We start from the raw sequence: 12,741 nt of genomic DNA on the forward strand, positions 1-12,741 counted from the left end.
CGTATCTAGCATCTAGTATCAGTCAGATGTATGTTTTATTTACAGTACCACTGATTCAGAACCAGACCCACCACCGGAGGTACCCAGAGAAGTAGATAAACGTATCTACAGCTTACGTCAATCTCATACATTCGTAGTCTATTCTATTGAACGCTACGCTAACAGAAAACCACTTGACTAGGGGGGATCTCTTGACGTACGATCAAAAAACATAGTTAAAATTTGTAATCTAAGGTTAAAACTACTTTAATTTAGCTGATACATTTTGTAATCGTAGGTAGAGGAATTCCTGAGTGACAATATCTTACATCAGCCTGAAATTCCTAACCGCAAATAAATACGGGAAGCGAAGAAGTCTCCAGGCACAGCTCCAGGGCATAAGTATATAAAAAATATATACCTAATCTCGGTTTCCCCAATGAAAAATAAGCACCTAAGTATTTTTTCCATTTGTTCTTTAAGCTCAGATGGTGTTGGCAGAAAATCAACTTCGGTCTCTCATTATACTGACTTTAATGCTGAGTCAAGAACTTTTTTTAAGAACACAATACACATTTTCTTTACATGTGTTACGCTTCTTATTTTTCTGTTATACAAAAACTTAGAGCTTTAAAAAAGCCTCTGAGTAATCGATGATGACAAACATTTTCTACTGATTAAAAACGCTTGTTTTTTGGAGCGTCGCGTCTCCTAAATGAAAATGTAGATAACTATCATTTAAAGGAAAATAATATCAAAATGTTATCCCATGTTTTTTTAATCAATTATTGCATATTTAGTTAATATTACCTATTACGATAAAATTAATATTTTGCTAAATACATACCTAAATGAGTCAAGAGTATATCTATAGTCAAACTGTAAACAATACCTATATGCAATCTGAAAGAGGATAAAATATCCACTATTAGATGTTATGTGTAAAAAATATAATAGATGAAAAGAAAAATACTAGGTTCTATATTTTGAAACATTTATTTGATTCAACGTAAGTACTTACTTACTATAATAATATGTTAACAAGTAATTACATGCATGAAAAGCCGATATCAGTTCAAGTAGATAAATAAGATACATAAGACCCAATAAATATTTTTCAAAAACAGTGTCTCATACAAGTCATACTTACAACGATATGGGGGAGTTGAAATAAAATACGCACTTCCGTCCTTATTGGCATGATAGGATATTTTTTAAAATACTTGATGCAGTACCATACAAAAATTATATGCAATTCTGTTACAGGACTGAAAAAAATATACATTTGTATAGGTTTAATCGCTGCACTGTTATTAGTTTATTACAGTTTACACATTACCTATATGTATTACCTATGTAAATCGAGTACATATAGTTAAGTATCTAATCCATTTAGTTATACATATAACTCTTTTATAAAATAATCTCCCGCATACAATTTTATCGCTTAATGTAAATATGAGATATATTAGATCTAATTAACACTCTGCAATAAGATAACAGTGTATGTAACAACGATCGATGCCATAGAGCTTAGAAGAGAATAGTTGAGTTGAGTTAGACTGGACATGTGGAAGTCTATCCGTCTTGACTGCACAAGGCTTTGGAAGTCGCTGAGTGCTGATCCCGAATCGTGCCCTAAATATATTTTCGTTATTAAATCTTATGATCTATTCCAAACGTGCAACTTTGTGAAGATAGCTTAATATTATTTTTCATGCGTGAGAACTGAGAAGGATATGTGCGGATAGAATCTATAAGATTTAGTATTATATGTTAATATGTATAGGGGAAAGGGGCCTAAAGTGGGCACAGAGCCTAAAGAGGGCACTCAGTATAGTATCGGAATTTTAAATAATGCCTAATGGCGCGCGCGCGACTCGTGAGCACGATCCCCACACCCCTCCCACCTCGCGGCAGTCGTTGGATTCGCTTGCGAGCACGCATTTACAAGCTGCAACAAATAAATGTTTTTCGACGATTTTTGAAAAATATTGCAAGGTATGTAATAACTAATATGTGTTCTTTTTATTTTGGTGTTTACAATCCTTTAACCAAAATTTGTTAGTTATTAAGTGGCTATCTGGCCATATTTTGGTTCCATAAAAATCCACGTGTCTAAAAATTTTGAGGTAGAATTTCGTCTGAACCTTTCAAATGTCGAAAAAGGCAAAGCGGGCAGGGTAAAGCGGGCACGCGCCCGCTTTGCCCCGTCCGCTAAAATGTTACCTACATTCTTTTGTTAATTTGCTTTTTCCTTTCAGATGACCGCTTATAAACGGCGTAAATATAAGCGTAAAACTTCACAAGCCTCATGGCAACGCTCAACTATGCAGCAAGCAAAACGAGAAGTGCAAGAGTTAGGAAAACCTGTCAAAAAAGTAACAACTAAATATGGGATTCCAAGAACGACATTGCAGACATCTTAAATTGGGTTCGTGTAATGTAAAGCTTGGTAGGTTTACTACTTACTGTCTTTTCTACGGAACAAGAAATGGAGCTTTTGGAATACGTATTCCACATGGACTCTTTATTTTACGGGCTGTCTAAACAAGAATTTTTGGAACTTGTATACCTACCTATTACATTATTTTAGGATTTATAAAAAAATATATATATGAAATAATTGTATCGCTTATTAGAGACTAAATAATGATAGACTGTAAACAGGGCGTTATTTTTTTAAATATTATTTCAGATATATCTGGAAATATTGTACCTAAAAGTTTAAAGCTCCTAAGAAGTTCCTTTGTTTCATATATTCATTTAAAAATAATTGTATGACTGTTTGAAATACATAACTTATAAAATATTTTTGTGTCTTTTACTCTATTTATTATTGTATAATATATTATTTGTGGCTGTATATTTTGAAATCTACTGTTTAAATCCAGGCCTGCCCGCTTTACCCAACTACTGCCCGTTTTGCCCTAAACGAAAGCCCGCTTTAGGCCTCCCCTTCGGGCAAAGCGGGCAATCGTAGGCTTTTAGTAATCTGTTAATAATTATTATATACTTTAACTTTTGACAAATTTAACCACTTAGCATTCAAAAGTATTTATTAATGGAACTTTTGGCAAAAAAATAAATGGATTAACTTCTTTTCAACCTTCATTTTTTTTAATTTTCCCGTAAGGTGCCCCCTTTGGGCCCATCTCCCCTAAAAAGTAATTTTGTGTTACGATTACTAGATAACTATATTTATCATATGCTCAAGAGCAATATCTATTTAGAAGTGAAGCCAGATCAAATTTTTTCTAGTTTTTTGTAGGATCGTTAATGTATAATATTATTGGAAATTGGAATAATAAAAATAGCCACATAACAATCAGAAATCCTTACTAGCTTCATTGATGATATTGAAGTGGTCTATGATATGTATAATTCTGTCTCTCTGTCGATAGGCTAACTCGCAGTGGTGAACCATACTGACAAGAATAGCAATGCACATCATGATCCTCATTATTGTGGAAATTACGGGGAAAATTCCAAGATAATTTCGGTTCAGATGCTGAAAATTAAGATGTAGTTTATTATAATTCAAGAAATTTTCACTTTTATTGCTTCTAAGTTCTATGCAACAGCCTCTAAATATCTTGTTGTCATAAGTGTTTTATTAATATTTTAGGGTAATTAACAAACCTGTGATCCAAGATGAATCCTGGCGGCAATGTTGGTAAATCTAACCATATCTATAAGTAAACTTACGCTGTTCAATAATATCTGAAAGTATCGATTATTAAGTATCGACGATTATTAAGCATCGATTATATAATTTTGTAAATTTTTTTTATTTTTATTTTTCTTGTTAAATTTGTATAATAAAATTAAATTAAAAATACTCTAATGTTATTAAATGCATTTTTTAATTTATTGGTAAGTATATAGATTTATTTTTATTGCAATAGTAAAAATATAGAGCTTCTAAGAAGGAGCTTTGCAACGGAAGTACGAAACGTAGGTACCTACGTAACGAATATTTTGGGTACATTTAAAAAGTTTCTTACAGCAGTATGTTTTATTAATTATTTATTTATTTTCAAATATTTATTGAATAAATTCTAAAATATTCTTTACATTACTTGACAAAATATACTAATTAATAATATTATCAGTAGACTAGTACCCAATACCTAGAAAATTATGTACAAGAATAAGTGTGATGTGTATCTTTTAATCACTACATACGTACTGCAAAGTCATTACTGATAAATGTTATTAAATTGTATAATATATGTACTGAGAATCATTGATAAAACTGTCTGGTATTAATATTTGAAACGTCTTACCCTTGTTCCGAACACTTCATTAATAAAGTCTACTTGATCTATGAGCCAAAGATACGATTTACTTAACAATTTAAATTCAGGCAAATTGTCCGCTGAATTAACTTCCACATTATCTAACGAATGTTCGGTTATAACATCTGAACGCGTATATAGCTTCATCTTTAATGTTGAATCCTTTCTGAGCTTAATTGTATCGAGCCATGTCTGTGCTTTTTCTGCAATGTTTCGTAAGCGAAACTCGATTTGTAAAACGTGCGATGTTAAGTCCAAACTGGTCAAAACTTTGATCAATATGTAAATGTACGATATGGAGAACACTAAAGATACTTCCAATCCAGTACAGTACCACCAAGCCAAAAAGTCACAGACACATGTAAGTGTCCACGATAAGAAGAAAATCGCAACTAATTTCAAAAGCTTTCGCTTTAAGTCTGGACTATACGCGCAGCCCAGAGTTTCGTCAATTTTATGATGATTTCTAAAATATATTTCCATATTGCTTCCATATTTGTAAACAAAATATAAATCAACTATATATTGAAAATAATCAAAAATAACTTGAATAATGTCGGTGTATTTTATAGATATGAGCATATCTTGGTACACATGTACAATTTTATAGTACAATGTGACAATACTAAGGCCTCCCAGCACTAGAATGGGAATAGTAAAGGCCAAGAATGATGTAATTGTACATCTTTGTGTTTGAATCTTGTTATAATTTAGGGAGAAAGCTTTCAGAAATGGCCATAACGGCTTGAACGAATTATTGATGTAGCAGATGTTTTCCTTTTTATGGTCACTGACTCTATGCTCCAAAGACATATTTCAGGTTGGATCTATTGCACGCCTCATAAGCGAAGCGTTGAGGTGGGTACTACTGTCACTTCGCGCAAAACATCTGATTTTTCAAACTTAAAATGTCTTTATGTATCATACATTGCACTTGTAAGATAATACATACACACACATATTAAGAAAAAACACTATTTTTAACGTTCATGATATTTTTGATGTCATTTTTGTTATTTAAACTAGTTAAAAAACAGTTTAAAAAAGTTCTGTCTTGGACGTCCGTGTGTCTGTATGTGCGGATCCTTTTTCTTGTTAACACGATAGCGACCGAAATACTTTACTAATCGAGTCTTTTTTTTTCTCTTACGCTTGAGTATGCTCAGGAATAGAACCCTTTCATTTTTCAGGGTCTGATTCGATGTGGTTTAATTGTTATTAAATAAACAAAAATAATAATTAATAAATATTTATTAAAAAAAAATTATGAGGCGTGCACTTTTGGATTTTCCAAATTATTTTTATATTATTTTGATTATAAATAAAACCTTCACATTGTTCACAATCTCGAAGTACTTAACACGCGTATTGTTTTAAAATCATTGAATATAACGTGTTACAAGGTAATTAGCCAACTAGAGTCCACTGCCTGTGTAAATAATAGAATGTATTCGTTTAGCTGAAAAATTGAAAGCATATATACAGTATGTTTAAATTTATTTCGTTTCACATATCAAAAGTTCAATCAAGTTTTCTGTAAGAACTTTTGGCAATTAATATGTAAGTAGTTACCTATTAATACTTAGAATGAGAAATATTATAATGTCATAAAAACAAGCCGTTCGGCTCAGCTCCGGTTGAACCGACCCAGGGCAAAAACTAAATATATGTAATATAGCTTGTATACGTAGTACCACACGTAGTACCTATATTATTATTAGTCTGTGATATAGCCTATGTTACTTCCTCATAATATAGTTTTCTATTAAAGAAAATTTAAAAACGACCAAACGCACAAAAAGAATCCATCCTTTTTATAATCGGCTGTCCACTCCATAGAAAAAAAAACTTTATACTTACATATTATAAATTAATTAATTTTAAAACTTTAGGTATACATATAGGTAAATATTTCAGAATATTGGTAGTGTTTTAGATAATATATAGCCTATGGGTAGGAAACAATATTTTTGGAATAAGGAACAAAATATATGAACACACCTTACTACTAATAGTAGACAATTTGATCAACTAATTAATAGCAGAGTAGGGCGCCCACCACGATATTATCATTTCCTAGAAATTGTATAAAATTGTCAGTCATTTATGTAATTGTATTAATAAAATGTTCTTTGGGTTCTTATTTGAAGTGTAGGTCGTTATATATTCATGGCTATTACTTGATTGTCATTTATTGATAGGTGCTTTAAGAATATTCGTATTAATCCATGTTATAGATATAGAGTAATGCTGTGTAATGTGTATTATCATGTTTGTTTTTATATAGATTTGTTTCCTTGTATTCACGATCGGATATAATGAACTAAGGAAAATCCATACTTTCCTGCTCAAAGATGAGTACGTACTTTCATTGTGAAAGAATCTAATACATACATAATAGAACAGTCGGTAAAACATAATACATTTTTAATTTATCTCTTTCAACTAAAATTGTTATTTTAATAATAATATCGTAATAATAATATCGTAAATAATAATATCTAATATCGTAAATTGGTAATTATTAGAAAAGGTATTAGGTAACGAAGGACACACAATAGGAAGTGAATAAAAATACGTATATTGCAACAAACGACATAGAAAAAACTGTTTAAAAAAACGCGCCGGATTGCGTCACGCACGTGATACGAGAATACAAGGAGATAATTGGCAAGTCACATTCACAGAATACCGTATAATTAATTAGAACCTAGGTATCCTGTTGTTGTACGGTAAAGATGTGACCACAAAATGTTTTACGATTGAATTCTCGCGGGACTTCGATTCACCTAAGTCGTGAAGGTTTCTTGATGTTGTCATAATATAGTCGACTGTTTAATTCATGAGATGTTTGTTAGATTTTTTTTGTAATGTGTTTATATTTACATGTTATTGAGTTGAAAATTAATTATTGCATAATATATAGTAAGTAAGTAGTACTTTCAATTACTATTCCCAGTAAAAGAAATCTATATTTTTAAATTCAGTTCTGTCTATAATTCTTAAACAATTAACTTTTTGTATTAACCTAACTTTAAATAGAATTATCACTCACCCAATTATATTATTTTCTTCTTTATCTACTGCCGAAGGATCAGCATGTTTAAAAGTATATTTCACAGTGTTCTTTTCTTTGGCAGCCTTCGGCGAATCTTGATTAATTAGTTTTTTCATTTTGTTATACTCTATAACTAATTCTAGCACCTTATTACTAACTGTTGTGAGTTTGAAATGTACTAGGTATAACTTCCTGAGATCTTAAAAGTCTGAAATAAGTAATGTTTGTTTATTTTTTCTTCCAGTAGATGGCGATGATATTAATTCTAACTGTTAACCTTATTATCTTTTATTGAGAAGCGTTATGAAATTCCATCTTAATTTTGTAACCGGCATATCTATACTTAATTAATATTATAAAGCTGAAGAGTTTGTTTGTTTGAAAGCGCTAATCTCAGGAACTACTGGTCCGAATTGAAAAATTCTTTCGGTGTTAGATAGCCTATTCATGCTATTCATCGAGGAAGGCTATAGGCTATGCCTATATATCATTACGCTAAGACCAAGTACCAACAGAAGCGAAGCCACGCGGGTGAAACCGTGGAGCGCTGCTTGTAAATATCATAAAGATAATTTTATAAGATACTAATATTATAAATCTCAAGAGTTTGTTTGCTAGCTTTAACGCGTTAATCGCAGGAACCACAGGTCCGATTTGAAAAATAATTTCACTGTGAGATAGTCAATTTATCGTAGAAGACCTACAACACAATAAAACAATGGGAACGATCACTAAAATAAAACCGCGGGACACAGCTATTAGGCTACATTTTTTGTGTGTCGTCTAAGAAATGATTTTGATTTTACTTTTTTGTTGCAAAGGAAGATTCGAGGATCCACGTTATTAAAAAACAGGATTTGATGGTGGCAAGTAAAATTTCAAGCATGCGTCATGGCAATACCGTCACGTCATGGAGTAGGAGGCGACGATTTTGGTATCTTTGAATCTTGCCAAAGAAGTTTCACTTCTGACACGTGTGCGTGTGCTCGGAACACACGATCTTTTTTTATTATAAAGTTTATGTGTCGAGTCTATACAGAAACAGATACAGTTTTCTCTTTCCGTGTAGTTAAAAATACAAAAAAAAATCCAAACAAAACAACTGCTATGCTAAATGAAGTTCAGACAAGACTTTGAACGATACAATAGACAACTTGACGAGTTGTGCTTATGAAATATATTACATATGGACAACTATATTAAACACTACGACAACTAAATTTAAATTGTTACCTATATAAACAGTATCCTATTTGCACATGCGTCTTCCATATTCGCACGAATGTTTACACATGCACGTGCGACTACCACGCGGTTTTTTTTTGCGCCAAAAAATTGTTCAATAAATGTTAGCAACTACATTGTGTAGTGTGTACATTAATAATTAATGTACACACTACACACTTGCTAACTCTTTTCGGCTAATGGTTTAAATCACGGTTTAAATTTATATTCTATCTTTGTCTCACTACGGAGTACGTGGATGTGTACGTTTCTGTTTGTATAAATAACGCGGAACAGCCTTAACTGCTAGTTTGTTCACTTAAACCGCATCTACGTCAGTTTATATGTATTATATTCTAAACTTATAAGTATGTACTAATAAATCATATTATGATTCAACATATTAATAAAATGCATTTATCATTCCATCATACTATATTTAAATTAAAATAATTTGAATAGAAAAAAACAAAGTAAGTTATTATCATCTGCACTTTCTGCGTTTTCTTTTAACTTCAGGCGCATTTGCCTTTTCCAATGAAAATTTATCTATAAACAACTCTTCATACACTAAACTATTTGAGTTAGGACTAAGGAATTTTGAAATTTCTTGATATAAATGTCTCTTGTATGATTCCTCATTTTCGTGAGTTTGGACTGTAGTATTTATCTTTTTTATTGGTTTTGGAGATATAATAGAATTTTTAAGTTCTATAATTTTTTTCGTGTTTTGGTCTATCTTATTCAACAGTGTATTTTCCAATCTTTTCATGCGTGCATCTAAATAAGCTATTGTATATTCCTGTGCACTAGGCAACTCTGGTTTCTTTGATAAGTAGGTACTCACTTGAGTAACACTATCTCTATGCCTGTTTATTTTGCTTTCATTTCCATCATCTTTTATATCTTTATTTCTGTCATTTTGTATTGGTGATTTCTTATCTAAGCAAGTTTCTATCATGTCTCTTAGTTTCATGTTAAACTTTCTCTTTTCCTCTATAGCTGCTATTCTTTGTGAGCTTATTTTGCTTTTCAGTAATGACACCTTTGGCTTTTCTGTTTTCGAAAGGCGTTTAGCCAATTGTTTCCTGGGTAATATTTTGCTTGTTTTTATATCAATCTGAGGTGTTTGCATAGAAATTGTATTATTTGGTGATTCAAATTCTAATGGCACAACATACTGTTCAGATAAAGGCTTAAACACACAATCTCCAACGTTTTGTGAGGACTGTCCAGTGAAATCCACAGAGTTTGCTTCTTGCTGAGGTGTTTTTTTCTGTGGCATTTTAATTACTAATGATGGGGATACCAATTTAAGGTTTTTGGGCATAGCGATTGGATCTTTAATTCTTTTCTCAGATATAATTTTTACTTTGGGCTCCTTTTTTATAGGAATGTTTGATTCCGACCTAATATGGCTGCCTCTCAACAATTTAGGTTCGAGGAACTTTATATTAAGGGATGATGATTTTTCTTTTTTGCTTTTGGGTGTTTCTTTTAATATTGTTTCTTCAGCTATCTGATTTGAATTGTTAATTTTATTTGAGTTATTAATCATTGGTTCTGTTGTGTTCAAAAGAACATTTGGCTGTATATTGGTATTCGGTTGAAAAACTAATTTATCACTGTACCTTTCTATCTGTGGAGGTTTTACAGGACTATTTTCCTTCTTTAATTCATGATTAACATTTTCTTCATTAGAGTTTGATTTGTTTTCTGTATTTAAATTAGTTACAAAAGTAATTTCACTGTTTGTTAGAAAATCTGCATATTTGACAGAATAATTGGCTCTTTTGTCACAATATAATATATTTTCATTTTCTACTTCTAATATAAGAGGAAAGGCTTCCATGTTTTCTTCATTGTTTTTTTCATATTGAGAAGAGTCACAGTAAGGTCCATCCAATGTAGGTATAGCATCAAAAGTCAGCTTATCTTTCTAAAATAGAAAAATATTTGTCCATATTATTACCTAATTAAACCAGAATTTAACCTTTTTTAACATGCTTGCATTATTGTAAATCCAAAATTTGTTATGTAGGATCAAAACTAGGTGCATATTAATTTTATTTAACTAGAGAAGCCATACATCTTTTATATTTTTGGTCTATATCAATTATCACAATTCACAGCTGTAACATTGATTATATGGAAATGAAACAACTCAGACCTCAGTCATCTTCGAATTTCTATACATTGTAAAAATTGATATAGTTTTACTTATTTAGCCCTTAAAATGCATTTAAAAATTCCAAGCGAAGACAATCATATCTGCTCTTACATTACTTTTGTCTTAGATTAATAGCAAATTATTTGAAAGCAATGTACAATGCGTTGTTGAGAAAACATAATGAATTAATTCATTTACGCTATCTATGCTTATCATTATTCATCTTGTATAACACTCAGAATTTTCTCTATCGCAAAGCACGGCGGACTATTATGCTTGAGATCTGCAGTAGGTTCAGCATGCAAAGTTTAATGATATATTTATTCAATAATTTACTCTAATTATATTTTTATGTAACTGTTTATTCAAACACTCTGAACATTTAGAAGAAAATGACATGTCTTACCATGCTCTTATTACCTTATAATTCATAAAATTATCATCCTTAAAATGGTGTTGACATATGACTCTGTTCTTCAACTGTGACACTTTAAGATTTAAAAAATCTAGTTTATGTGCGTTTAACAGCCATTGGTGACATCGAAGTTTATCGAACACTGGGTAATGGAACATGTGCGTCTTTCCATCAGTCTTAACATTACAGTTTTTATATGAACACCGACATCCACCCATGGTACCTAACTGAAATAGGTAAAATTATAAACACTTAGAAAACATTATGCTTAAGATTTGTAATGGAAAAACTGCGTACACATTAATTTTATAAACCTATTTTATACAAAGAAGAATATTCAATACTAAATAGACGAGATAATAACATATAAACTCAATTATCTAACAATTTTGAAACCAAAGTTTGAAACTAAATAACAAGTAAGTAAACAAGATGTTCAAGAAAACCTTGTTCAGTAATGTTTTAGACTACATTTGCAAAATCAAGAGATCTTAAATTAATTTAAGGATTCATATAGTTAATTAATAATGTGTTTATGTACCTATTTATTACACTAAAATTAATTGTATAATTTAATCTTATTATTGTCAGTTCAATTATAAATATAGGTTGACATTTCATGACTTTAGCAATAGCAACTTTCAAGATTGTCTCCACAGAGCCCATAGAGATAATATATATTCCTCAGAGATATATTCTGTTCCGTCTTGTTGTCTATTATAAATATTTTCTATCACATAATGATTACCACTAAAAGTAAGATTATTAGTCGCAGTTTTGGAATAAAATTTTAGAATTAATAACATAATACAAGAAGCTTATATCTAATACACTGGAGATTGCACTATGACCATTAACTTGTCACAAGAAAATATAACCTTGAATGACGTCAGTGTTGTTTTTTATCTCTTTCTGTGGGTGACCACACTGTTTTGTATATTCAGGATTTTTCGAAATAGAAAAAACTAAAAATCATGGTCTATAAATAATAACGACATATATTTTTAACAGTATTTTTATTATAATTACTGGTCAACTTACAAGAATTATCACCTTTATACGACATACAATTTTAATTGGTAGAGAATGATAGTTTTAAATAATGCTTGATAACTTTTGGCTACAAAGCTTGGATATTAACCGATATACATCATTAACATCCTTTGTAAATAGAGGAAAGTTGTGTTTTGCATCAGATGCTGTTTACCAAATTGTAAGTTACTCAGATCTTCTTTTTAAACGCGTTGCTTCAACGGGTCAACTTCAAGCCAAAAACATCAAATTAAAACTGTTTATGGCAGTGTTTTTTTTCTGGGTCGTAATCCTCAGTAATTTTACCCTTGATAAGCACATATATTTCTTTTTACTTCATTTTTTGGAAAGCTGAAATACGTAAAACAAAAAAATATTAGGTTAAAAAGTATAAATTTCAATGTAAAAAAGAACAAACCACAATATGTGAGTGCAATACCGATGTCGTGTGTTGTTTCATTACTAGTATAATCTAGTATAAAAATTTTTAAAATGGTGTTCTAAATGTTCATCATAAGTAATATTGTTTAGCAATATATTATCGTCGCTATCCGTAAAAACC

At 30.8% G+C, this 12,741-nt stretch overlaps 3 protein-coding genes across 4 annotated transcripts; 1 reads left to right on the forward strand and 2 right to left on the reverse strand.

Moving 5' to 3' along the window:
• Window positions 1-1,153: 1,153 nt before the first annotated feature.
• LOC149903515 (uncharacterized) lies at window positions 1,154-5,106 on the reverse strand. The gene is made up of 4 exons (XM_090108763.1): window positions 4,269-5,106; window positions 3,622-3,702; window positions 3,322-3,490; window positions 1,154-1,617 (listed from the first exon to the last, which is right to left on the reverse strand). The coding sequence occupies exons 1-4, from the start codon at window positions 5,091-5,093 to the stop codon at window positions 1,454-1,456; spliced, it is 1,239 nt and encodes a 412-aa protein (XP_089964889.1). The 5' UTR covers window positions 5,094-5,106; the 3' UTR covers window positions 1,154-1,453.
• On the forward strand, window positions 1,627-2,791 carry LOC149903516 (uncharacterized). The gene is made up of 2 exons (XM_090108764.1): window positions 1,627-1,980; window positions 2,244-2,791. The coding sequence occupies exons 1-2, from the start codon at window positions 1,837-1,839 to the stop codon at window positions 2,406-2,408; spliced, it is 309 nt and encodes a 102-aa protein (XP_089964890.1). The 5' UTR covers window positions 1,627-1,836; the 3' UTR covers window positions 2,409-2,791.
• Window positions 5,107-8,984: 3,878 nt separating the features above from the next.
• Window positions 8,985-11,778, reverse strand: LOC149903517 (uncharacterized). 2 transcript variants are annotated; one of them, XM_090108761.1, is made up of 3 exons: window positions 11,689-11,778; window positions 11,153-11,374; window positions 8,985-10,501 (listed from the first exon to the last, which is right to left on the reverse strand). In XM_090108761.1, the coding sequence occupies exons 2-3, from the start codon at window positions 11,363-11,365 to the stop codon at window positions 9,047-9,049; spliced, it is 1,668 nt and encodes a 555-aa protein (XP_089964887.1). In that variant the 5' UTR covers window positions 11,366-11,374; window positions 11,689-11,778; the 3' UTR covers window positions 8,985-9,046. The 2 variants fall into 2 exon arrangements, with proteins under 2 accessions (XP_089964887.1, XP_089964888.1); XM_090108762.1 differs by lacking the exon at window positions 11,689-11,778 and having other exon boundaries at window positions 11,139-11,260.
• Between the last annotated feature and the right edge of the window lie 963 nt (window positions 11,779-12,741).

The sequence above is a fragment of the Colias eurytheme genome, chromosome 13 (genome assembly GCF_061535395.1).
Source record: "Colias eurytheme isolate Ceu_HAF_F1 chromosome 13, ilColEury1 Martin Lab GWU primary, whole genome shotgun sequence".
NCBI classification, from domain to species: domain Eukaryota; kingdom Metazoa; phylum Arthropoda; class Insecta; order Lepidoptera; family Pieridae; genus Colias; species Colias eurytheme.